Source organism: Mycteria americana, chromosome 7 (assembly GCF_035582795.1).
Source record: "Mycteria americana isolate JAX WOST 10 ecotype Jacksonville Zoo and Gardens chromosome 7, USCA_MyAme_1.0, whole genome shotgun sequence".
Lineage (NCBI taxonomy): Eukaryota > Metazoa > Chordata > Aves > Ciconiiformes > Ciconiidae > Mycteria > Mycteria americana.
In genome coordinates, this window is record NC_134371.1 from 637,737 (window position 1) to 662,201 (window position 24,465).

At 51.4% G+C, this 24,465-nt stretch overlaps 3 protein-coding genes across 4 annotated transcripts; 2 read left to right on the top strand and 1 right to left on the bottom strand.

Annotated features, from left to right (window-relative positions):
- The first annotated feature begins 626 nt into the window (after positions 1 to 626).
- On the top strand, positions 627 to 9,576 carry SELENOT (selenoprotein T). 2 transcript variants are annotated; one of them, XM_075506710.1, is made up of 6 exons: positions 644 to 836; positions 2,379 to 2,489; positions 3,613 to 3,739; positions 5,206 to 5,293; positions 6,733 to 6,884; positions 8,767 to 9,576. In XM_075506710.1, exons 1-5 carry the CDS (start codon positions 697 to 699, stop codon positions 6,855 to 6,857), a joined length of 591 nt encoding a protein of 196 aa, XP_075362825.1. In that variant the 5' UTR covers positions 644 to 696; the 3' UTR covers positions 6,858 to 6,884; positions 8,767 to 9,576. The 2 variants fall into 2 exon arrangements, with proteins under 2 accessions (XP_075362826.1, XP_075362825.1); XM_075506711.1 differs by lacking the exons at positions 5,206 to 5,293; positions 6,733 to 6,884; positions 8,767 to 9,576 and adding an exon at positions 4,599 to 4,790 and having other exon boundaries at positions 627 to 836.
- Positions 9,577 to 11,379: 1,803 nt separating this feature from the next.
- LOC142412076 (glucose-dependent insulinotropic receptor-like) lies at positions 11,380 to 13,075 on the top strand. Its single transcript, XM_075506712.1, has one exon. It carries the CDS (start codon positions 11,900 to 11,902, stop codon positions 13,073 to 13,075), a length of 1,176 nt encoding a protein of 391 aa, XP_075362827.1. The 5' UTR covers positions 11,380 to 11,899.
- On the bottom strand, positions 12,908 to 23,931 carry ERICH6 (glutamate rich 6). The gene is made up of 13 exons (XM_075508733.1): positions 23,605 to 23,931; positions 23,060 to 23,286; positions 22,769 to 22,884; positions 20,518 to 20,564; positions 20,299 to 20,415; positions 18,939 to 19,040; positions 18,704 to 18,861; positions 17,621 to 17,688; positions 16,598 to 16,759; positions 16,369 to 16,450; positions 14,938 to 15,090; positions 14,421 to 14,652; positions 12,908 to 13,944 (listed from the first exon to the last, which is right to left on the bottom strand). The coding sequence occupies exons 1-13, from the start codon at positions 23,929 to 23,931 to the stop codon at positions 13,681 to 13,683; spliced, it is 2,055 nt and encodes a 684-aa protein (XP_075364848.1). The 3' UTR covers positions 12,908 to 13,680.
- Positions 23,932 to 24,465: the final 534 nt, after the last annotated feature.

The window sequence follows — 24,465 nt, forward strand, 5'->3', positions numbered from 1 at the left end:
TCTGTTACAAGGGCAGAAATCTTGAAAATAACGAGGCCGTGCCACCACCATCAAAAATAGACTGCTAAGGATGAACAAGGCTTCGGCCGCCGCAGCTGCTGGGCTGGCCCTCGCACCTCTTCTGCTCCCATTTTTATTTTCCTTTCTTCCAATTCTCATTTTCCCCTTCCCTTTTTCCGGTCCCTTTGTTTGTGACGGTTACAAAGAGGGTGAGGGCGGCTGCGCTGCGCTGCGCTGCCGAGGGCCGGAGCTGCCGCGCTCTGCACCCAGGGCGGGCTCGGCCCGGCTCCGCAGCCCCCTTCCCGCATCGCCCGCCGGGCCCTCCGCGCCTCTGTCGCTGCCTCTGTCGCTGCCTCTGTCGCTGCCTCTGTCGCTGCCTCTGTCGCTGCCTCTGTCGCTCTGCGCGCCTGAACCCGGCCTGGGCGGCTCTCCGGCACGGACGGACGGACGGACGGACGGAGGCTGCTGCTCGGCGCCAGAGGCTGCCCCTTCCCAGCGTAATGAATTACGGACCGCGGCGTCAAGCGCTGACCCCGGCCCCGCCCCTCGCGGGGACGCGCGGCCGCGCCCCCGGGACAGGCGCGCCGGGGGGCGGGGCCTGGCGGGCGTCACGTGGCCGCCGGCGCCTGCGCGCAGCGGGGCGGCGCTCGCGTGACCTTGGTGCGGCGGCTCCGCGGCGGGGGCGGCGGCGGCGACATGCGGGCGGCGGGGCTGCTGCTGCTGCTGCTGGCGCTGGCGGCGGGGCCGGGCGGCGGCTCGGCGGAGCAGGGCGGCCTGCCGGCCAAGAAGCTGCGCATGGCCTACGCCACCGGGCCGCTGCTCAAGTTCCAGATCTGGTGAGGGCGCCCGCCAAGATGGCGGCGCCGGCCGGGCCTACCCCTCCCCCCCCCCCCCTTCCTCCCCTCAGCGCTGCGGCGGCGGCGGGACCTGGCGGCCGGGCCGGGCCGGCTCCGGCCCCGCTCGCGTCTCCCGTCCGCGGAAGGCGCGCGGCCGCCCCTTGTGCCGGGGCGGGGGGGGGGTGCTGCGGGCCGCGGCCGCGGGGGAGCGCCCGGGCGAGCTGCCGAGGCGGCGCGGGCGGCCGGCCCGCCCCGGCTGGGGCGTGGGAGGCGTCCGGGGCCGGCCCGGCTCCGCGGGCGAGGCGGGTGGTCGTGGCGGGGGGAATGGGGAGCGGGAGGCGGGAGCACCGGCCCGCGGGCGCCGAGCCGAGCCTCCCGGGGCCGCAGGGCCCGCGGGCTCCCCTGCGCCTGGGCTCGGGCGGGCTGACGGGCGCCGGTGCTCCCGGACAGCGCCGGGGAAAAGGGCTGCCCGCCCTAAAAACGCTCTTCTCGGGCTCTTTCAGCGTACGGTGTGGTGTGTGGCTGGCGTAGGGTTACGTTCAGGCGGAGCTGGTACTCTAGCAAAGACTGCCATGAGGTGGCCGTGCATTTTTTTACCGACTGTACTGCCGGCAGCCGGGGAAATCGGGCGCCGTTATGTAATGTTCTAAGAATATTACTGAAGGTGTCAGCTGCTCGGAGCCAAACCGAGCGGGAGCAGGAAGGGGCGAAGTAGTTCTCGCACATGCAGCTTGTTGGCGGAAAAAAAGAAGCCTTCGGCGCCTGTCACCGTGCTCTCCTGGCGCCCCGAGGAGCGGCGGAGCTGCCGCCGCCAGAACCCTGCGCCGGGCCGGGGGACGGACCCGCCGCTGCTCCGGGGCGCGGAGGAACGAGAACGTTCGCTGCGGCCCCCGGAGCAGAGTCTGGCCCAGGTTGTGCCATGCGGATCTGTGCAGCACCGCAGCGGCATGCTCAGGAGAAAGTATTTTGTTTGATTTCTTCTGTGGTAAGCTGAGGCCAGCTAATTTTTATTTCAGCTGCTACAGAGGCAACTGGTAAAAATGTGAGCCAAAGTACAGCTCCGTAATGTTTAACTCTTCTGTAGCTAATCTGGTCATCCTTACACAGAAATAACTGGGAGTGATGTTACCTGTCTGTGGGCAGTGCCAGAAAGAGTTAAATTTAACTAGTGAGGAATTAGAGCACATTGTATGAAAGTGGTTTTTTTTTTAACACCGAGCAAGGTGATACTTCTGCTGACTTTCTAACTTTACGGCTTTTTACGGGGGAAACAAGTGATTCCTTCCTCAGTGGACTTTACAAAAAAATTGTGTCTGTGCCAGTATGTGAAAACAAATTTGTGTAAACCAAGTGCCTAGCCAGCTGCCAGGACTTTTGATGCGTAACTTAGCCGGAAATCAGTTTTCTTCTTTGGCGTGAAGAATTTTAGTTGTATTTTAAACTGAACGGGTAGTGAACAGCGCGAGTACTGGTGTTGCCAGTTTAGCAGCGACTTTAACATACAGCCCTCCAGTTTCAGTGACGATCCCTGTCTGCCTTTAGTGTCTCCTGAGGCTACAGGCGGGTGTTTGAGGAGTACATGCGGGTTATTAGCCAGCGGTACCCAGACATCCGAATTGAAGGGGAGAACTATCTTCCTCAACCTATATATAGGTAAGCAAATGACGAGCAGCGCTAATTGTCTTTTTTCCAATATGTAGGCTCAGCACGGTGAGTGGTGAACATGTGTATTTACACTTAAATAGTATTGAAAATGGAAACTTAAGGGTTCCTTTCCGTTATGATTACATACAAGCTCGGTTATCTTCTCCCTTCCAGATGGCCACCTTAGTTTTCCATACAAATATTACTATCTGTTTGATGTGGCCTGTTGTGTTCCAATCTAAAGTAAATTACACAATTAATTTAGTAAATTACACTTTTTTCCACAGTGAATTTTTCCAGCTTTCCTTCATGATATATATGGACATAAATTCACATTTGTTGCTCAGGCTTACGCACTTAGTGACAAGTTCCTGTAATAGGTTAAGGTTGCAGAGGAGGGAAGAGTTTGTTTTTAACATCTAAGTCAGGGCAGAGCTAACCTCATTGAAGAGACTACCAGGATGTCCTTAACTACAGTTGGGGGGGGGGAAGCCCAAAGAAATTTGGAAAAAGACAAAACGAAAAGAGTGTTATTCCTATTATTTAAACTGTTGTGTACATGCTAGAGAGTGATGCCATAGTTACTGTGGTGGCTTCTGAACCGCTTCTTGACCTACTTACTGTAATAATTACAACGGTAAGAATGCTACAAGATTGAATACCTCAGTGTTAATTTGCTCACTGGCTGTAGGTTTAATTCTTACAAAAAACTGTAAGGTTTTCTGCATTTGCTGGGAAAATGCTTTACGAGGAAGTAGTGCACGTCAATTAAATGTGTCTCTATAATTGGAACAGCTTCTTTAAGAAACGGAATGTATTATCCAGTTTAGACATGTGTAAGTTGAAAGCAACTTTCTATTTGAGGTCTGCTTAGGAAAAAAAAAATCCATATGCATGGTGTACAAGAATGGTATCCTTCTGAGGATGCGTGGTGCTGTTACTGTGTGTTGCTTTTTTTTGTTTGGCTGCTTTTTTTTACAGAGAGATAAACTTACTTGAAGTTTTGTATTTCCTCTGAAACACTTGATTATACGCTATCAAAATTCTTCTGATTAGGTAAATTACAGCTATATAGTGGTGAAGTAGTAACTGTGAACCTTCTAAGTCACTTTTGTGTGTTGTCTTTTGATAGGCACATAGCATCCTTCCTGTCTGTCTTCAAACTAGTATTAATAGGCTTAATAATCGTTGGCAAGGATCCATTTGCTTTCTTTGGCATGCAAGCTCCAAGCATCTGGCAGTGGGGCCAAGAAAATAAGGTAAACAGCATACTTTCTTCTTTTATTTTGAAAAAGTAGTTTTAGAATGACTTCATGAGAGTGCCCTGGGAGTACTTCACAATTCTTACTGATTTAACTTTTGTACACTGCAGCCTTAACAGAACCTTTAGGCTTCTATAATCAAATATACTTGACAATTTTACAGTAGTGTAATTATTCTTAATAGTAGGGCTTCATGTTTTTGACAGACCCAGATTTGATTCTCAGCATCTCTCTTTCGAAGCTGATGATGCTGCGGAGGGACAGCCGAGGTTAACGTTACTGACAAAGATGATGAAAGATTTTTTTATTTCTTAGGGCTCGAGAGTAGAGTTTCAAGTCGGTATTGTTGGTGTTAAAATTCCAGCGTCCCTTTTCTATTGTCTCATAACTATTTTGCAGTTGTTGCGTTCATCAGACTTTTAATAGATTAGGTATGCTATTAGATGGTGGGTAGAAAAATCAAGTTGAAATTTTGTGGGTGTTTTTGCAGAACATACTCGGGCCTGACAGACTGTGCCTTGTGGGATGCGTATCCCTGTGAGTCAGCGCTGATGATGCTAACAGATTAATGTTGTTGTACTCTGATTTATAGTAACCTTATTCCAGATTTATTCTACTAAACAAACGCAATTTATAAGTTTATTAACCTTTATATATTTTATTGGCGCACAGATCCTCAAACTGAGCTGCCCAGTGCAGTGGGTCTCTGTCACCAGTCAGTTTGAATGTGCAGAGCTGTAATATGTCCTGTTTAATTAAATGGGCCAAATGCACTACTGAGCTAGGCTGGCTGCGGTACGTCTGTGATGTTGTAAACAGCTAACTATCTCCCGTGCTAAATTCTTCGGTATTGCAGCGTGAACGTGCCCTTGTGCAGGAGGAGGGAATTACAGAGGTGCTGGCGATGGGGGGAGATGCTGTGTTGCTGAAGATAGCATCATTTCATCCTGAGGCACCAATACACACAGAAAATTCCAGATAATTAGCTTGAAGAAATGCTGGAGGGTTGACAATTCTTGTGAACAAATGCAATTTGACTTGCTCTGCTGTTTGTGTCTAGGCCTGTGGTTCTTTGATCTGAAGTGTTACTCTGAAAATGACAGGCAGTACGCAGGAACAGTTGCGTTCCTTTGTCATCCCACAAGTGCCATCGTAGCCACGTACTTCTGCAGACTGGCTGTTAAGATGTGCATGGATTTGTGGAGGAAAGGAGCGAGAAGATGCAGCTTTGTTGGAATCAGGATTGTGAGTTGGGTGGTTGCAGAACTATTTTGATACCTGTCTTGGGAAAGCAACGTGCACAGTCTTTTTAAAAAGAGGACGAAAGGAAGATGTCCATGCCATTGGAAGATTACTTGATAATTGCAGAGGGGAATTCAAAGTCCAGCGCTTATTAAGAGTGAATAAAATAAGCTGTGGCTCACACGGCTGACGCGTCAGGGATTCTCTCTGTTCTCTTCTAGGTTTACGCTTGTATGATGGTCTTCTTCCTGAGCAACATGATTGAGAACCAGTGTATGTCAACAGGCGCATTCGAAATAACTTTGAACGGTGAGCAGAGACGTTCCCGTCTAAGGGAATTGCATTCTGTTGCATGTGTACGCACAGATTTGTAAGAACTGTTGTGTTGGGAGGGTGAGGGATGATGTTATGAAATGTGGTGGTATGTGGTAACTGCCGTCCGTTTTGAAACTTCAGATGTTTTATATCACAATAAATGATGAAAATCATAGATGTCTTGTGAAGCCGTTTAGGCAGATGTCAGTTACATATATTGTAAAATAGCTACGTAAAAAACTTACTTAGAGGAACACTTGGTCGCTTGGAGTAACTGTATTTTGTTGTTTCTTTGCATGTGATACACATGAAGTAGAAATGATTAACTAGGGAAGCGTACTCTCCAGTTAATTAGATGCTTTCCCTATCCTGTTTTCTAATACGGTTTAGCCTTGGAATCCTATGGAATCCATTGCTGTTCCCAGATTTTCGGTACCAGTGGACAGCAATGCTGATTTTTCAGGTTCAGAGTCTGTGGACCTTCTGCCTTCAAATAATTTTACGGTTTTAAAGATTATGTAAGCTTGATGGAGTACAGAATTTTCAAGCTCTAGGTGCAAGTATGTAATCTAGCTCTGTGCTTTATAATCTCAATTTATGATTGTGCGGGATGAATTTCAATATGGTAGTTCCTAAGTCAAGTCATATACTGCAGAACCTTTGAAAGACTGACTGTATTGCATCAAAGCAGTTGAACGCGATGCACTTCTAGTCCTAAATCTCAGAATTGGCAGCAGAGCTTTCCTAGGGGTGAACGGTCACATCTGGACTTCTGTAAGTTTCTGGTTTGCGTTTTGGGACAACGTGGTTCCAGTCTGGCTTTGGTTTTACATAGATGAGAGCAGTTTTATTTTTCAGTGTGGGTTCATGAAATGCTATAGCAGTGAGGGATGTTTGAGGGAGTAAGTATTTGTCAACATCAGAAATGAATGCTGTGTTTACCCTAAAGTGTCCATGGACTGTGCTGCCTTTTATATTTTGGGGGGGAGCTAATGCTTGCAGCTACTTTGAGTGGAACCTTCCAGGCCAGATAAGCAGAACTTTTGAGGGCAGCCTTAGACACTAGGCAGAAGTGAGATGAAGTCTAATGAGACCCAAAAGTTTCAAAGATTTAGTGGTGGTTTAACAGCTCAGTATGCTATTCTGCCACTCAACTAATCTATTTTTAGACATTCTGTCAATGGATATTTTGAACCTCTAAATCCATGTGATGTACTTCTAAATGGAAGCATTAGACTCCTCGTTCTCCTAGTTGGACTGGGTTCTAGTGTGGCCAGAGGTTTGAAGCATTGCTGATCCAGATGTTTCTCTCAACCTAAACAGTACCAACTTGCATAGCTTCCTAGATCTTTTGAATTTTACGTTTAAACTAGCCCTGCGTGTTTTCCGACTTTGACAATGTGCTTTTCTCCCCTCCATGTGTTTTGTGGTAGATGTTCCAGTGTGGTCTAAGCTAGAGTCTGGCCACCTTCCTTCCATGCAGCAGCTTGTACAAATTCTTGATAACGAAATGAAGCTCAATGTGCACATGGAGTCAATGCCTCATCATCGATCATAGCCCCATCTATCAGCACTGAAACTTCTTGTAAGTCTTCTTCCAGTCGCCAGCTGTCTGTTGGCTCGGATGTGAAGGACTGTATGTTGCAGATTGAATGTTGCGATCTTGCATTGTTCATTTAAAAGTGTTTTACTGGAGAACAGCTCTAGTGACTTTCGGTAAATTGACACGGGTGGTTTTACAAACGCTGCTTTGGTGGGAGGTTTTGGTTTGGGGGTTGTTCTGGCCGTTCCAAAACTGGAAGCTGGCATTCCTTTGGACAGAAAAAAATGTGTTACTACGTGCAGAAAGCCTTAAGTTAGTGAACTGTATCATCCAGGGATCAGAAAACACACTGCATTATGTGCCTTAACATAGTCTATGTGCAAAGGATTTCTCTATAACTTGTATAATTGAATTGCAGGACCCTAGAAAGATGAACATTATCTTGCTCCGTGTGCTGTACTGTTTTAACCTTTTGCAAATACTCCTTGACTGTTAGGAGCAGAGGGTTCACATCCATGCTTTTCTATCTCATGACAAACCAATTCCGTGTTCCTGTGTCACTTGTGGCTTTCAAAGGCTAAATGCTTACGATTCTTCACAGGAACACTGATGTGCTACAGAAAGACTATCGGTGCAAAAATTGGTAGTTGACGCTTAGGAGACCACTTAAGTGAAGTATGATTAGCAGTTGTGCAGTTTTTGGCATGAGAATGCTTTGGTTTGAGGGACTGGTTTCTTGGCGTTACCTTGCCAACAGACACCCCGCGCCCAAGTGACAGACCCTGTGCTCCCGTTTCTTTCGACTGACATCCTGGAACTTGTCTCACCACCTTAAACTGCTCAGTTGGTCCCGGCTGTAGCCGTTAATGACCTAGCTCTGTTCAGACACCTGCACAGGTTTCCTTTGGAGCTGTTTGAAATGATTTGGCTTCTGCAAATTCGTATTTATGCCAGCGAGAACATAGCACGTGGAGGTGTATGTTCAGAGAAACCTAAGCTCTGTCAAAGCGCTGCAGGCAGTCTCGCTCCTTGTATGAACCCAAGCTCTCTAACCAGGCCTTGCTCTGCTGTTTCCCGCTGCTTCAGAGCTCAGACTTCGAACCCTACTTTTTTTCCCCATTGATCTCTCCCTCCACTAATGCTCCTGCAGCTTCCTGAAGTGGGGAGAGCAATTCAGAGAGACCGCTCCCTCAACGTCCTCGTGCAGGGAATTTGAGAAACAGTTGACTTCTGATTCCTGCAGGAATGTCCTGTTTGTTCAGTGAAGTCTGGTTTGTCCTAGTAATTTAGCAGAAGTCATCTTAATCATGAAATAAGTTGTTCCGTATTTTTAAAATACTATTCAGTATTAAGTTTGGTGTTTCCTGTACTTTTCAGATGGGCTTGCTGAAGCCCAGCATCCTGTGTGTGTGGATTTGGAGGGTCTCAGGCCGTATTCTTTGTTGCAAAGTAGATTGATGTCACTTTCAAGCTTACAAAGCATGCTAAGACTGTTCCTACCGAGAGTTCTATTTAATGGGACATGAGTTCAGAGAAAACAACAAAAAACCCCATTCAGTTGTATTTCCATCCATGCGGGCAGTGACGCTACCTACAGGTTAGGAGAGTCTGATAATGAGACTTAGTGACTTTGTGTTGTAACGGCTCCTCATTTGAATTCACGCTAATGTAATGTCATTCCGATGGTATCCTTGCAGGCAGTTGCCCAGAATAAAATAACAATAGTACTCTCTGCCCATGAGTTGTGGCATCCCAGGAGACAGTGCTCGTAACTCGGGTTTTCTAATCTGAAGCGTACGTAGCCCGCTGTTCTCCCTAGCTTACAGAAAACGCCTCGGCTCTCTGCTCCGGCAGGGCTGGAGACGGCGTGCTCGTTTAACGCAGGAGGAGTTGCCGACTGTAACGCTTGTGTCTCCGCTTCTAGGCATTAAGTGGTGGTTTCCAAAGGCAGCGTGGCTCAGACCCATGAAGGCCTGTACTGAAGACAGCACGCTGTTAGTACAGACTGGATGCTTCCCTCGCAGCCACGTTGTGCCTCCTGAAAAGAAACTTAATGAAAGACCTCTTTCAGTGCTGGCGCGTTTCCAGATACTGCACATTCATGAGTGCAATAATACTGTATAGTTTTTTTAAGATTTCATTCGACCAGTTCATAGCTCAACAATGCAGGCATTACTAATTGTAACTTATTTTATATTCATGTTTCACGCAATGGCAGATTGAGTTGATATCTAATTTTTCCTCGGGGAAAAAGTTTGTTTAATCTGTTCTATTTTATATGAATTTATGTTCTTTTTGTAGTTCAAAATGGAGTTATAGGAGTGTCTGATATTGTCCTAAACTGTTAAGTAATTGACAGCTGTCTATCAAATATCGCTAATGTGGTTAAAGCAGGTTTGTATATTTTTCAAAATATATGGCAGAGTTGAACAGTGCATTATATACTAAATTATATAAACAAAATTATATGCAGAGTAGTTACATCGTTTTGTGACTTCAGTAAAAATTAGGATCAACTGCTCTTTCAACTGTGTTGGCCAGCTCAAGAGGTGTTTCCTTGACCATTCGGAAGAGGTGAGAAGCTGGGCCTCCCTACTGTCCTAAACAGAAACTAAGAAAGCTCATTTCAATAAAGAGTTCTCGTTTACTGTGTGAAGTACCTTGTTTGAGTCACTGATGGATATTCTTAGAACTGCAATTGAAAAAATGCATAAAAAGCCTACTTTCCAAAGTCGTTCATCTCGTGTTTCTCTTGCCTAAGCCCCCGACAACCTCCGTGTGCTGGCAGGGGCACACAGAGCTTTGTCTTTCCCTTCGTGCGCCTGCCAGAATTCAGCTGCGAGCAGAGCTGGGGTGCTGTCGCACCGGGGGAAGCTCACGGGCTTGAAGGGAAGTCTCAAATGCAGTTTTCTTGCAGGGGCTGGGAATTTTCCTCGGGCTGGCTTCCCGAGTCGGTGCGAGCTGCAGCCTCCGGTCTGCAGTTCCTCTTCACCGTCGTATCTCTGACCGTGGCGTGCTCCGGGCTGGATGGCCGAGCAGCCGCAGCTCTGGCGCCTGTGCGGGGAGGCTCAGTCCCGGCAGCGCCTGCCTCCTGCTCCCTGTTTTGTCCCTGCGCCCAGCTACAGGGCTTCACACCCCTTGTAAAACCAGCTACAGTACTTCCTGGGTCCTCGCCAAAATTGTCTCTGGATGGGGAGGTGAGGAAGGGAGATTTTCTCTGTTGGGGCAGTAAATCAGAGGAGAGGGGAATCTGCAGAGCCGCGACGAAGGCAGCTGTCACGGTTTGTGAGAATTGTCCCTGACCCCGAGGCTTCAGGGACTGATGTGAGAAATGTGTCAGGTAACCACAGCTCTCGCCCGGCTGAGAGGAGAGTCGATGCCAGTTGTCATGGAAGTGTTGCTCATCGCAGCCAGTGAACGCGCAATGGCCTCGAGGCTGCTTTGGCTCTGCAGTGAAATCATCTCTTCAGGTAATTGATGCCTTCTCTTCTGAAATAGATTAACCAGAATTTTCTAGTGTGGATAGAGTTCTCATTTCTCATTAATTATACACTCCAGACAAATTAGACAGAAAACAAATAACTGCACAGATGTGTTGCTAGGCTAAGATTTTCCATGAGCTGTTATTATCACCCTGGTGATACTTGCCCACGATCTGCTCGCTGCCCCCCGTATTCCCTCCCTTCCATCTGAGCAAGGCGGTGTTCCCGGTATGTTGGATTTAGGTACGCGAGAACCTTTGCTGACATCCCCTAAATTGCCAGGAGCACAGCACTCTGCTTTTTCCGTTGGGGGCAGGGGCTGGGCCGTGTTTTGGTCGTGTCTGTAATCGCTCCGGGTTGTAGGGTGCAAAGGGCAGGCTTGTTTTTATGGGCTGGACCAAGCCCCACGATCGCTATTCATAGAGCGCTTCCAAATGGAAAAACTGAACAATAAAATGGAAATAAAGGTCGTTTAAAGGCAGCGATACCTGCCCGTGTGGGGAGGGGTGATCTGGGAGCGCCAATTTGCAGCATTTTGACCAGAAAAAAGCTGTCGTGTCTCGTCATGCTGCTGAGGCACCATGTGCTGAGTGCAGGGATGGGCCCACAGCCCTGTCCGGCTGCTCGGCCGTGCCCAGCCTGCACGCCCTGGCTGTGCCCTGGCTGGATGGACAGGCTGCCCGACCACGTCCCGGCTGGATGGACGGGCTGCCCGGCTGTGCCCTGGCTGGATGGACAGGCTGCCCGACCATGTCCCGGCTGGATGGACAGGCTGCCCAGCCGTGCCCCAGCTGCCCTGGGCCCGAGGTGCTTCCTTTGCTGTTCCCCCTTCCCCACATGCTCCCATCCATGAGCGGGGTCTGGAGGCTGCAATATGTCCCCGTGCCAGATGCTGTGTGTGGCAGCCTGGGCTGTTGGCTCCGCAGTGCCCGGCACGGCGTCCCGGCGCAGCAGGTATTGCTGTGGCCCCCACCTCCCTCTTGCCAAGAGGCAGCGCCCCAGGGAAGCCGGTGCGTTGGCCACCCGGCTGCGGGCACTGCACTGGGAGGGGACGGTGCTGGGTTGCTGGGAGGAGCACGAACCGCCCGCGTTCCCATCCTCACCGACTGCTCGTCTCGGCTTTGTTTGGCGAAGCTGCTCCTTATCGCTCTGCGTCACGGGTGTGCTTGCAAGCTGGCCGACCCAGCCAGCGCCCAGGCGCTGAGCTCCTGCCCCGGGTGCTTCCACTCTGCAGCGGCTCATGCTGAGCGCAGGCGAGGACTCTGGCTCTTCTGCATCTTGGAGCATCCCTGTGGGTGTGGAGCAAAATCAGATGAGTAGGAGGGAGGCCAAAAGCCCTGGAAAAACCACTGTCACCTTGTGGCAGCTGGGAAGGTCCCGGAGGTCTCCTGGGATGGACAAAGTGCCCCTTAAAGGACTGACGCAGATGCTCCTGGCCTTGGTCTGCAGCTGGAGGGTCTGAGGCACTTTTGTCCCATCCCTCCAGCTTGGCCACACATCTCCTCGTGGTGGGGTTCTTCCACGCTGGGGCCAAGTTTTCCTGGGCATCTCTTTCAACCCTCCTCGCCAGGGAAGATGGTCAACCTCCTGTACGCAGTGCTGCACTCCCTCCTGAGCTGCCTCATCTCCCCGGCCAACCTGCTGGTGATCGTGACCGTCTACCAGCTGGTGAGGAAGCAGCCAGGCACCAGCTACGTCTGCATCCTCAGCCTGGCCACTGCTGGCCTGCTGGCGGGTGTGATGTGCATTGCTGAGGCGCTGGACGACATCCTCGACGGGGATTTTGACCGCAGCAAGTCCTTCTGCCTCCTGCGCATCGCTGTGAGCGTGACACCTCGCATCGGCTCCATCCTGACCCTGCCCCTGATCTCCCTGGACAAGTACCTGGCGGTGACGCTGCCGCTCTCCTACCCCACCCTCCTAAAGAAAACGCCCATGGTCCTCTCCCTCGTTGTCCTCTGGATGCTGTCCTTCCTTTTTGGGCACTTGCCTCTGATCTTGCCCTCCCTCCAGCAAGGCAACTACACGGGTTACTGCGGGCTCCTGTACGCGGCCAAGAGCGAGCACCTCTGCACAATCTGCTTCGGCATCTTTGCTCCGTCCCTGCTCACGCAGGTGTGCCTGCACGGCTCGGTGTGCAGCATCGCCTACGTGCAGCACCCACGGCTCCGGCACGCCTGCACCCAGGCAGGGACCCTCCGCGCCCGCCCACGCCACTTCAAGGCGCTGTGGACTGTGCTCATTGTCCTCAACAGCTTCAGCCTCTCCTGGGACCCCTACCTGGTGGGGGGCACCGTGCAGGCCCCCTGCAGCTCCTGCAACCTGGCTGGCCCGCTCAAGGATGCCTTATTCCTGCTGGGCGAGACCAACGCCCTCATCAAGCCCCTCACCTACGCCCTGTACAGCAAGGACATCCGGAGCCACCTCGCAAAGCCGCTCAGGTGCAGGATGAAGGGCCAGGTGAAGACCCTGGCCTCGAATGTCCGAACCGTTGGGAGCTGGGGTGGGGGCCAGCCCGAGGCACCCAGTTCACGAGGGGTCCGTGCCCCACCACCTCCGCCCGTGCTGCTTCTGCAGCCGCTGGGCCCACGGCGGGAGGGAAACGCAGGGTGCTCGGTGCAGCAGAGCCTTCCCACTGCATCAGCTGTTTATGAGCTGCTGCCAAGAGGCTGCGGCTCGTCCACGCTGTCTGCTCTCTGTGTTAACGGCCTTCTGTCCCCAGCATCCGCACAAACGGCACCAAGACAGTGACCTTCGATTGCTTTGGGCAAACTGTGGGCTTTTGTTCCTCTCTCTGCATGGGGAACCGCTGTGTCTTGCACCTGCAGCAGGCTGAGCCATCATCCAGTGCTTGCACCACGGAAATCTGGGCATCCCGCTGGTGCCATGTCCTTGGCAGAAGCGCTGGCTGTGCAGAGCGGTGCCTGTGCGGGGGACTTCTGAGCAAACATCTCCCCCCCATACCTGTCACAGGCTGTGACTTAGCTGTGCTCTGTTTGCTTTTTATCTTTGTGCCACATCCACGGGCTGAAACAACTGGTCAGCCTGGGCTGGTTTTTGCCAGGAGACAGAAGGGAGGTTGCTCAGGAGCAAAGCACCGACATCGAGCATGGATTTACTCTGCCCTGAGAAATGTGCTCTGGTACTCCCTGCCCCACAGCCCCACTCACGCCGAGCGAGACCCCGTCAGGGTGGGATGGCCCCAGGAGAGGGGCCGTGCAGAACGGCCACGGGCTGCCCTTTGCTCCACACCACGGCAGGGCTGCAGGCGAAACCTTGCTGAGCGTGTGCAGGCGCTGCAGCAGCATGGAGTGTCTCAGTCGGCTCGTTTTGCCTTCACACCACACACGTGCTGGTCAGACTTGAGCATTTACTATCGCCCTGACCAAGCTGCGTAGCTCATCGCTTATGTCGGAAGTTGCGCAAAGCTGTAAGATCTTTAAAGTCTGTGTGATAAGGTAGGCTGGAGGCTTCATTTTGTCCCATCGCTCATTAGAAGGAAAGTTTAAGCATCCACGCAGTCTGTCGAAGAGCCGCAGGATCCTCACCCTGAAGGCAAGCAGCAGGAGCTCGTCTTCGCCCAGCCAGGCAGGAGGAGGCAGCCGGCCAGCGTCACTGACCTGGGGAGCGGAGGCAAGCAGTGTCAGCAGAGCCACAGCAGTGCGGGACGGGGCTTCGGGGCTTTATCTCTCCCCAGCAGACAAACCTGCCCCCGTGGCAGGAGCCCATGGAGGAAGGGAGCTGCCACACACCCTGCCCACATGGATCGCGGCTCTCCTCCCCGAGGCAGAGGCGGGGTGACCCGCGGGGCCATGGCCAGGGACGCTGGGGACCTGCCCGGGAGCGCTTCCCACACTCTGCAGCCTCTCGCAGAGAGCCAGGGCTGCCGGAGCTGGTGAGCCCCCCGGCTGCGTGGGGACCGACCAGGGGTACACCTCCACTGTTTGCTGTCTTGGGGGGCAGGACCATGGGGCAACATGGGGAGCACCCGCCACGGGATGAGCGCGCTTCCCCATGGATGGGAGCTTCCCTGGCTGCTCCGCTCCCACTGTGGGGAGCAGCTTTGCGTGGAGCTGTCTGTGCGCTTGAGAAATACCTGCACTTTTGTTCCCACGTTGAATTTTGCTTGTTGCCCCATGGCGAGGAAGGAAACAGTGATCTTGTCCTGGCCCAGGATCCTGACCCCCACGTGCCGGTTCAGGGAGACGAAGATGGGGCTCAGCGGGACGGGGGGGCCTGATGACATGACGCTGTTCGGCCACGTCCACCTTCTCACCCTGCTGCCCTCTTGGTCCAAATACTGCCCTCCCTGAATACTCATGTTTATCCTAAAAGAGAAGAAAATCAAAGCTCTGCACCCTGCAGCTCCCACAGCCAATGTCCCTCGTTCCCCAGAGGGATGGGACTGAGGCACCGCTAGTTTGGGATCTAACCCCCACATCTCAAGACACAGCTGGGGTAGCCTTGCTCTTTGGGGAGGCACCCGAAGCAGGGCCTATGAGCTGCTATATTTGTCTTTTAATTTTTGAATGCTATTAAAAACACCCTTTATGACCTTTGAAATTTAAAAGGGGCAGTGGAGAGCAAAACTGCTCTGACCAGCATGAACATACCACACAGCTCCGTTTGGATAATAGCAAGTACTTCTGCCATTGGACTTAAATACTGCTTGTATTTTGGCGTTTTTTGGCTTGTCTTCCTGTACTATGCAAATAAGCTGGTTTTTCTCTCGTACAACAATGATTGCCAGATTTCCAGATGGATAGCTGTAGTCAGATAAGGTGTTCGTAACCCCTTTGTTTGTCTGGTTGGTCTATTATTATATACTAAATATTTCAGAGCCCTACTTTGGAGTACAAAAATTGACGTGTTACCTAGATCAGTGTGTTAAAGGCGGAACGGTGGTGTGCTGCCAGTGGCACCTGGGACGTTGCCAGTGCTTTTCTCCTACATTGAAGTATTCTGTATACGCTGACAAAAGAGTGGTTAGAGATACAGAATACGTTTTTGTTGTGTTCTAACCAATAACCCAGGAAGAACTGCTCAGCAAATTTATTTGAGAGAGACATTCTTGGACAACGCTTATGACTGTAGAAGCCTAGCAAAGTGAAGTGATCAAATTACTCAACTTGGATGACAGCACAGAAAACAGGGGCAGGTATTCTCCCAGAGAAAAAACCCAAACAACCAGGGGGAAAAAAGGCCCTTGCCCCTGAAACCTGACTTGAACGTATCCAAACAGCAGGTATTTTGTGTCTCGCTGGGGTTTCCCTCCAGCAAGACTTGCTACTGTGAGCACGCGCGTTTATGGCACTTTGCCTTTTGCCACTGCCACGACCAGCGGCATCCCTGGGACGAAGGCAGCCTGGAGGGCAGAGCAGAGAAGTAGTCTCAAGCCCCTGTTTGCTTTGGTGGCAGAGCTCAGGTACACTTTCATACACTCCCGGGTCAGGGAGAAGTCAGCCACAGTAAGGAAAACCAACATGGGTGACTTAAAATGTTATGGCTTAAATAATAGCAAAGGCAGCCTGAAAGCTATGGGGTCCTTTGCTGAAACTGCCACGGTTTTATTTCTTCAGACAGTACTCTGGTTACCCTGGTAATTTCAGTTTGTCTGTGCACCCCTTACGTACTCCTGCCCGCAGGACAGCGATGTCACGCTGTGCCGGGGGGAAACGTGCTTGTTTGTCCCTGGGGGAAGGACGGGCTGAGCGCTTTCGGAGCCCACACCGCAGGGACCCCTCAGCCAGCACTGCCCTTCCATGGGTGGCCAGAGCTCGGGAGTGGGTCTGAACACTGGGCCACTGCACTTCTTAAGCTGGGTATTAAAGACACAAGTACCTGTCCTTCATCGAAGCCGCTGGCTGATCTGAAAAACTTCAGACCAAGAGCTACGTAAGCAGTTTCACTACTGCTTTTTTTTGGACCGTGGAAGCGAGTGTGAGTGGTGACCAGGTTATTCTGTGATAAAGCAGACTAGGACACACTGAAAACTACAGTTACAACCCCGGATTAATGCAGGCAAATGAACCTATAAAGGATACAATAACTGCGCTGTTCCATCTGGAAGCACGGTAAGGAATTTCCCTCCATGTTTGTAGTATTTTTCCAACAATTCATTCTTCACTGCCTAAGATTGGAAAAGAGACGATAAAATGGATGAGAGCAGTGCTGCCGCCACTGCCCCTTAAAGGCGGGCAGGTGCCGGGCTCCAGCTGCTCCGGAGCGTGGACCCAGCTGCGGCGCAGCCCCTGGCCCCCAGGCAGCAGGTACTTGCCTTTCCACCCACAGGGGAAAAATCGCAGCAGGTGACGCTGTAAGAGACGGGCTCCTCCTCGGGCTTTGTCGCTCTCTCACCGGGCACCAGCGTCCGGCCCTTTGGCGATGGGGGCTCCCGAGAAAGCAGGTAGGAAATCGTGCCAGCTTGATTTGAACCTGGAGAGCAAAGGGAGGGCTTGTGTGCGTGGGGCAGGGCTGGCAGCGCCGATGTTGGAGCTGCCCGACACCTCTGCAGGGAGGCTGCAACTTGGGGGCGTGGGAATTTCTGGCTGAAATGCTCCATCCTGGGAGTCTGTCTCGGGGTATTTTCTGTCTAACAAGGACAGTCGAAAGTGTTCAGCTAATTCAGAGAACAGGATTACGAAAAAAGATGTAGTTTTTTCAATTATGTCTATATACACATCTGTGTGAGTAAAGAATGACTTTTTTTTGGATAGCATGCGCGGCTCCATGCTCTGGAGGACTGACCATCTGAAATCCTTGGTGCTGCAGAAGCCTCCGTGCCCTGCCATCCTCTGCGAAAATATGCCCATATTGTAAATCTAGTCAAAGCTGTTCTTAGTCAAAATGCCTTTGATTTTATAGCTAGATCCAAAGGGCTGCTCAGTCATCCACAGCCTGGGCTAGGAATTAGCAGAGTATTCACCTGACCAGGCAAAACACGGATCACCCTAATTCCGGCAGTTCCTACCTTCCAAGGGCTTGGCTTTGCCAACTTTTTATTCTCTAAGGTCAATTTCTGTGCATCTCAGCCAAAACATTCAGATATAAATATGGAAAGTCACAGCAAGGAGATCCTCTCTGTGCAATGGGAATGTAACTGCTTTTGTTTTTTCATGTGAGGGATTATTTGATATGGCGGTATCTAATTTAATGGGATTGGACACTTGACAATGAATTAACATGTCGCTGTATAAATCCTCCTGTTCAATTAGAAAGCATTAGAGACAAGCAATTCCAGGGAATTCGTTGTTGTAACAAATGCACAGATAAATACATAAGGAAATGCAAACTCACATTCAGCTGCGCTCGTCGGCTCTGCTGCCAGGAAAGCTAACTGTCTGGCCATTTGTCTCTCCTGCTGCCTGGAAAATAAAAGCGTTCCTGATACACATTTTGTATATCCTGTTTTGAAAGCTAGAAGTACTGGGTATCCTTGCCGTAGGAACGCAAGTTTCTGAACCTGTTTTTCTCTCTACTTGCATAATTGCAAATAACAGTTAGAGGCGACAGAATATCACCCAAATAGTAGTATCTCAGCAAAAAGGAATTGCTCCCATACAGAGATTTCAGTGAACAGACTCTGCAATTGCAATGGCACCAGCTCTACTGACAGCAGAGCTAAACATTTCAATGGATTTTTAATTAAGATTTTATGTAAAAGAGAAGGAGAGCTGCCCACAAGGTCAAGAAAACAGCTGATCGCCAAGAATATTTTCACTATTCTTCTTATCTAGCTTCCTATACATTTGACAGTGTCCGACAGTGGCTTTGGTTTATGCTCTGTACATAATATGAGGTACTCGCACCATCAGACCGCAGAGGATCTTCAAGGAAACTAACGGTTTACTTCCAGGTATGCTGATTTACTTTTCATTAAGCCTATGCCATAGGCTTAGGAATTTGTATAAGCTGTGGGCCTCCTGCTAAACAGCCCAGCAGAAGTCAAACTTGCAGAGTTCTCATGACTCTGGAAACTGGAATCCAAATGCATGTCACTGTTTATGCAGCAAAATAGAGAAATACAAATTCAAACTTTGTTTCAGCACCTGAGGTAAAAGCTAGACCCAAATATTATCTCTCCCACAGCTGCAATTATGGTTTTGGCTCTACCTGTCTCTAGACATTACGTCTGTCAGCAGTAGAATTAATGCTTTACTTAGCACATACCTCGCCACCTTCTAATACAGCTTGATAAGAGAAAAGTCAAGAGGGTCCAGATAGAATATGAATTTGTGTTGCCTAAAGCAAATTTTTTTCCTTCTTTCATTCCCTCTTGCTGCAGTTTCATTTTCTTAATGCTTCTTTTCCCTCTGGAGTCACCTGTTGTTCCTTATACAGACCTGATCCCCACTTCTCCCTGTAGTCATTTCACGGTACCTCTGGTACGCTCTCTCCTTTGACAGCAGCCTGTCAGCTTCGGTGCCGTGGGATTCATGGGGGCCGAGGGCAATGGGAATGCTCCAGGTGCCTTCGTGGTTCTTCCTCTCATTTATGATGAACTCGTAGAGGTCTCGATTACGCTCACAGCAGAATTTCTGAAAGGCAGAAGAGCAGTGCCACGAGAGCGGGCCTTTCCACAGCAAACCTCTGCTAATCCGTCCCACCAGCTTACCGATTCATAATCCCGTGACGGTGGGCAAGCGTCTTCGAAGGAAGGGAATGGCTTCAGCAGGCTGCCACAGTACTCGCACCTCGGAGCACAGTCCTCCTCTGTCTGAAGTGGCGGTGGGGACATGGGGAGAGAGAACAGGAGGAGAACAGAAATAGCATATCAGCACGCAAATCCTCCTTTTATCTTGGGGAAAGGGGGCTCTGCTCAAAATGCAATGCTATAAAGTGTGTAAGAGCTGTTAAAACAGATCTGTGTCTGTATCTGTGTCTGATATCTTGGAATGATTTAACTCAAAAAATTAGGCTCAGGAAACCACCAAAAAGAAAAGCCTATCTGTAGTAAATAAATAAAAAAACCTCAAAGAAATGCAATGACTGTAGTATTTATGAGACCCATTCCTTCCAAGGGAAAGCTTCAGAGCATGCAGAATGCTATAGTTGAGTACTCTGATGCATTAACCCTTTCAAATACATCGCCTGGGGCTTTGGAAAGAAAAAGCTTGCTGCACTGTTGATCATAGGAAAATCTGTGGGGAGTTTCATGAGGAACCACCAGCAGATTTGCTGACAAAAAAGCTGAGCATATTTGACCAGGGCAAATCAGGGCTGCTGCAGGATGTATTTTCAGGATGGGTACTAGATATTCGGAAAGAAATATCTATTTTTTGAAAACACATTTTGAAACTGAGCTGCAGAAGATGCAGCTGCCAAGAGCACGCTGCTGAATTTCATGTCTAACGCCTCCACTCCCAAGGGCAGCGTGCCTAGCTCAGCGCTCCCCGGACAGACAGCAGCCGTCCAGCTGCAGCAGCGAGGGGTGAAGGGTACGGCTCCAGGCCGCTTAGCTGGTGCGCTTCACTTACACTTCATTTACCGTACTACGTGTTTAGCACTTTCATTCAAATCCTTTCCTGAACATACTAATTTGAAATACTTGACTCCTCTGGAGCATAGTTCCTGGAAATTCCCTTGCTCCCCACCTCATGCCTAGGATTAACTCTCTTTGGCTTTACTCTGCTGCGGGTTATGGGGAACTCTACGCCCTGCTTGTATTCTTTGACTGTGTACCTAGTATTTATATAAATTTTGTATCTCTGTTTTAGCTGAAGGGCAAAATCTTCTGCTAGGAAATTCTCAACATAGGATGCAGCGTTGAGGAGAGGAGTTGTGCAGCCTCTTGCTGTTTAGGTGTGCACAACAAGCATTGTTTCAACAGCCTCTCAAAAGAAAAACCCTTTCACAAAGGAACTCCTACACTGGCTTGGCAAAGGGCGTTATTTTTATTTTTCCTACGTGGGAATCGTAGGAATTAAAATCAACAAAAAAAGCCACATAGTAGGGAACACCCACCACTGACTCACCTCAATCTGTATGTTTTCTCGTGACGATTCACGTCTGTAGGCCAGAAGGGTAGGCAGGCCAACGGAGGGGAGCGTGCACAGAGACTTCTTGAACAGCTTCGTAAAATCTTCTTTGAACTCAAAGTGGAAAATATCAAAAGCAATGTGGAGTCATATCTTTGGTCAGGGGTAAAACCATTAAGCATAAAATGCATATATACAGCCTGGGTGAGTCCTTACCTCCATGTCACACAAAACATCTAAGCTGCAGAACTCTTCTGACAGGGCTGCAAGTAATAGCAACAATGAGAATCACTGAACAGCAGTGCTGCGGTCTCAGAAAGCTTAGCTTCTAGACACATTTGTTTCGTCCCTGTTTCAGCATGCCAGCCTTTTCTCACCAACCACATCGGCTGCCTGAGACCTTCTTGCCAGATTTGGTCCTACACTTTCAGAAGGGCGGCTCTGAATCTGCATGTAACCCTTCCCAAATGCCTGAGGGACTTGAACCGAGCACTGACATTGATCAGGGCTTTACAAAATCATCCCACAGAAGTCACGGAGACAGCTTATTGCTTAGGGCCAGTGACTTTAGCACTAATCTAATATTGCATTATCCTCTAAAGCATTTCCAGCCTCTCTCGTCCCAAGAAGAAAGAGCTGTAGAGACAATGGAAGTTTTTTTCATTTCCAAGTGCAGTCCACGCTCCGTGAGTGCAACGAAGGGTTTTTTGGCCTTTGGGGCGACAGGAAGCATCTCAGATGACCGTGTGTCTCTCACTGTCCTCAGCAGTCCCAGGTTCCCTCTCGGCGGGCAGTGCTACCGCCATCCAGCCACCTCAGGCGCACAACCGTGTGCTGTCCCATGTACATCACCTTCTCTTTGAATATCGACATGGCCCACATGCCAGCTGCCATAGCCTCCCTTCAGGCAAACTAAACACGTTCCTAGTTCTTTTAATCTTGAATTTCAGTTCCCCTTGTTGCCACACAATTTGTCTTGCCCTTCTAAGTAAGCTTGTCCTGCTTTCCAGAAAATACTCAGCCAGATGAAATTCTGGGCAGGCTGAAATACCAAATCCTTTCTAAGTCCTTCTCTTTGGAAAGTATGAAAAAATCAGAGCATGTATTTAAAGGATGGGGTAAAAATCATGACAGCCCCAGGTCAACACCCAGCTCCCGGGCCTGCAATGGGAACCACAGCTCGGGAATGTGTCTGGAAGTGAATGCACCAGCATAGGAGGAAAAGCAGAAAGCGATGCTATGGGATTCGCTTAATGCTTTTAGAAGGCTGTGTGGCTGCTGGTTTGCTTGAACTTTGTTTTTTTAAATTGCAGTTCAAAGACGTGTAGTTATCACCCTCTGCAATCAAGCTATGTCACAGAGAGTATCTGATCGTAAACCCCACCCGAGAAGAAGTGACTTCAGGGAGTGCAAAGTGCACCAGTGGGGCTGCGCAGCCGCGGCACGGCTCTGGGTGCAGCGGGGCACCGAGGGACGCAGGGAAGCCTGGTACCTGGGGCGCAGTGCTCAGAGCAGGTGGGCGCTCCACGCTCTTACTCTGCCCTCTCTAATGGGCTTTGCAGCTTCTGTATCATCTCTGCCTACCGCTGCTGCATCCAAACCCAGGTAGATGATTTACCGCTGGCACAAACTTCACTATTCTGTACTTTGATCGTTACAGTGACAGTCATCCCAAGGATTCGTGAAGCTCCACCTAAAGTACAAAGCCTACAATGTTTTTCTCCTGCAAACACATTCACAGTGCATTTCCAAACAAACGAAGAGAGCGCTCTTTATCTGTCCTGGGCTGTGCATGCCCCCTTTCCATTGGGGTGGATTTGCACGCAGCCTTCCCCAGTACTTTCAGCTGGTGTGCTGTGTTTTGCAGCCCAGATCACTCCTCCTGCTCTCAGAGGCACGTGAGATGCGGGAGACGTTCTCCTACAGAGGAGGGCTGCCTGGCATTGAAAATGAAGCACGAAGGCTGTTGGATGTGGTGCCCAAAAGGGATGGGATCAGGCAGCAACTACGCTCATACGCTGCGTGCTAGGGTACAATGCTGTACGTCAGCGGGCAGGGGAAGGAGCTGGGTACTCGGTCACGTGCGGGGATGACTCAGCTGAGCAGGAGGAGAAGAAAGGTTGATGTATTTTCAGCTCTCCTTAGAGGCTTTGCCAGTACCTCTCACAGGAATACAATACGCTGTTCCTGCCACCTGCCGAGCGCTCCTACGCCTGCTGGCTGGCAGAGCATTCGCATTAACGGGGACCCAGGGGTTCGTTTAGAAGCAGCTCTGAGAGAGGTTAACGGGGGGACCGCAGAGGGGGATTCCTGGGGGCTGCTCCCGGGTCTGCCGCCAGTTTGCAAAAGCATCTCTGGGAAATTGCACACTCGTGTGTCTTCTACAGAAGACACTGGGGTACGAGGCAGCCTGAGTGAAAGACAAGACAAGTGAGCAACCTCTTTCTTGAACAAAGCTGTTTCTTACTTGATTTTCTGTAGGCGTGCTCATGAAGCCAGCTAGCTTCTGTCTGCATCGACACTGAAACTCCTGGCAGCGTCTGCGTCGCGACGGGCTCGACGCGGCCCGATGTCTCCATTTCCCTTAATTTAAGACACAAACCCACCTGTTAGCCGTACCCCGTGACTTCAAAGCAGTTGCCCTTGACGACTATACTAACGAAGGAGACCTTTCCAAGCGTATGTAATTAAAAATCCGAACACTCTAGATACAGCGAGCGGGGCTCGGCCACGGCTTTGCTGCCGTGCCCGACGGTGCCTGCTGCTCCCGATCTCCCGGCTGCCAAAGGCGCCTTTCGCCCCGGGCGGCCCCCGCCCTCCTTCCCGCCACTCCCCGCTGAGGGCTCGGTCCGCGCGACGCTCGGAGAGCAGCCGAGCACCGCAGGGGGCTGCGTGCGGGCCGGGGATCTCCCTGACCTCGGGCCTCCCCGCGGCCGGCACTGCCGGCCTGCCCGGCCCCTCTCCCGGGAGGGCCCGCCCGCCCCACTGAGCGGGGAAGCGCGGAGGAGAAACCGCGCTGTCCCGCCCGGCCCGGCCCGGCCCGGCCCGGCCCGGCCCCTCCCTCTCCCCGCGCCCCTGCGAGGCCGGCGGGCGCTCGGCAGCCGCACGGCCCCGCTCCCGGCCCGCTCCGCACCGCTCCGCCCCGGCCCCGGCCGGGCTCCCGGCCCGCTCCGCACCGGCCATGGCCCCGGCCCCGTGCGGCGGCGCGTCTCCAGGGCGACGCGGCGGGCGCGGGGGCTGCCGGGGCGGCGGGGGCAGAGCCCGGCGGCGGCGCCGCTTGAGGGGCCGGCTCCTGCCCCGGGCCCTCAGCGGCACGGGGGGGCTGGGCCGGTGCTCCCTCCGCGGGCCCTGGGCTCTCCGGCCGGCGGCGAGCGAGGGGCCGGGGTGCCTGTGGGGCCGGGGTGGGTAGGGCCGCACCTTGTGTGCGGTGGAGCAGAGAGGCTCCGGTGGGAGCCAGAGCCGCCCCGGGAGCCCGCGGCCAGGCGTGGAAAGCCGAAAGGGGCCCCGAGGGGAGCAGAAGGTGCCCAGAGCTGTGCGGGAGCCGCAGACCCCGCGGTGACGGGCGATGGTGCCTCTGGGGCTGCTGTGCCCCTGCTGCGCCCCGGGCTCCAGCAAGCTCTCGGTCTTCATCCGCCCGCTGCTCGGAAGGGGATGAACCCCTGGAGCTGAGCTGCAGCCTCTTGCACAAAATGGGAGCTGGGCTGAAGGTGAAACGCTGGTTCCAAAGCCTGGTATGGCTCGCCTGTTTGGACAGGAGCTCCTAACTGCACCTGACACACCTGCCTACACAGATTTCTTACACTTGTGTCATAGGCTGGTTACACATCTGTTGCTGATGTCTCCTGTAGGACTAGGTGCTGTTCAGTCTCTCCGAGGAACTTGCACTTACAGCTTGGAGAACAAAAGAAGGCAATTTTCTTCAGATACTTCGTTTGCAAACAAGCGCAGGCTTTAGATTCACCTTAGGACAACGCATATGTGCTACATTATCTGGACTTTGTATAAGAATTTCCAGTTGTCTTACAAGGTCACGAGTTCTACAATAAAATAAGTAAGTCTTACTCATTTTTAAAAATGGAAAGAATGTGTTGAGGTGCAGGCAGTGGCGTTAGTGCAGCGTTTGGACACGCTGCCCACTGGCGTTGGTGCTGAGAGCTCCCCATA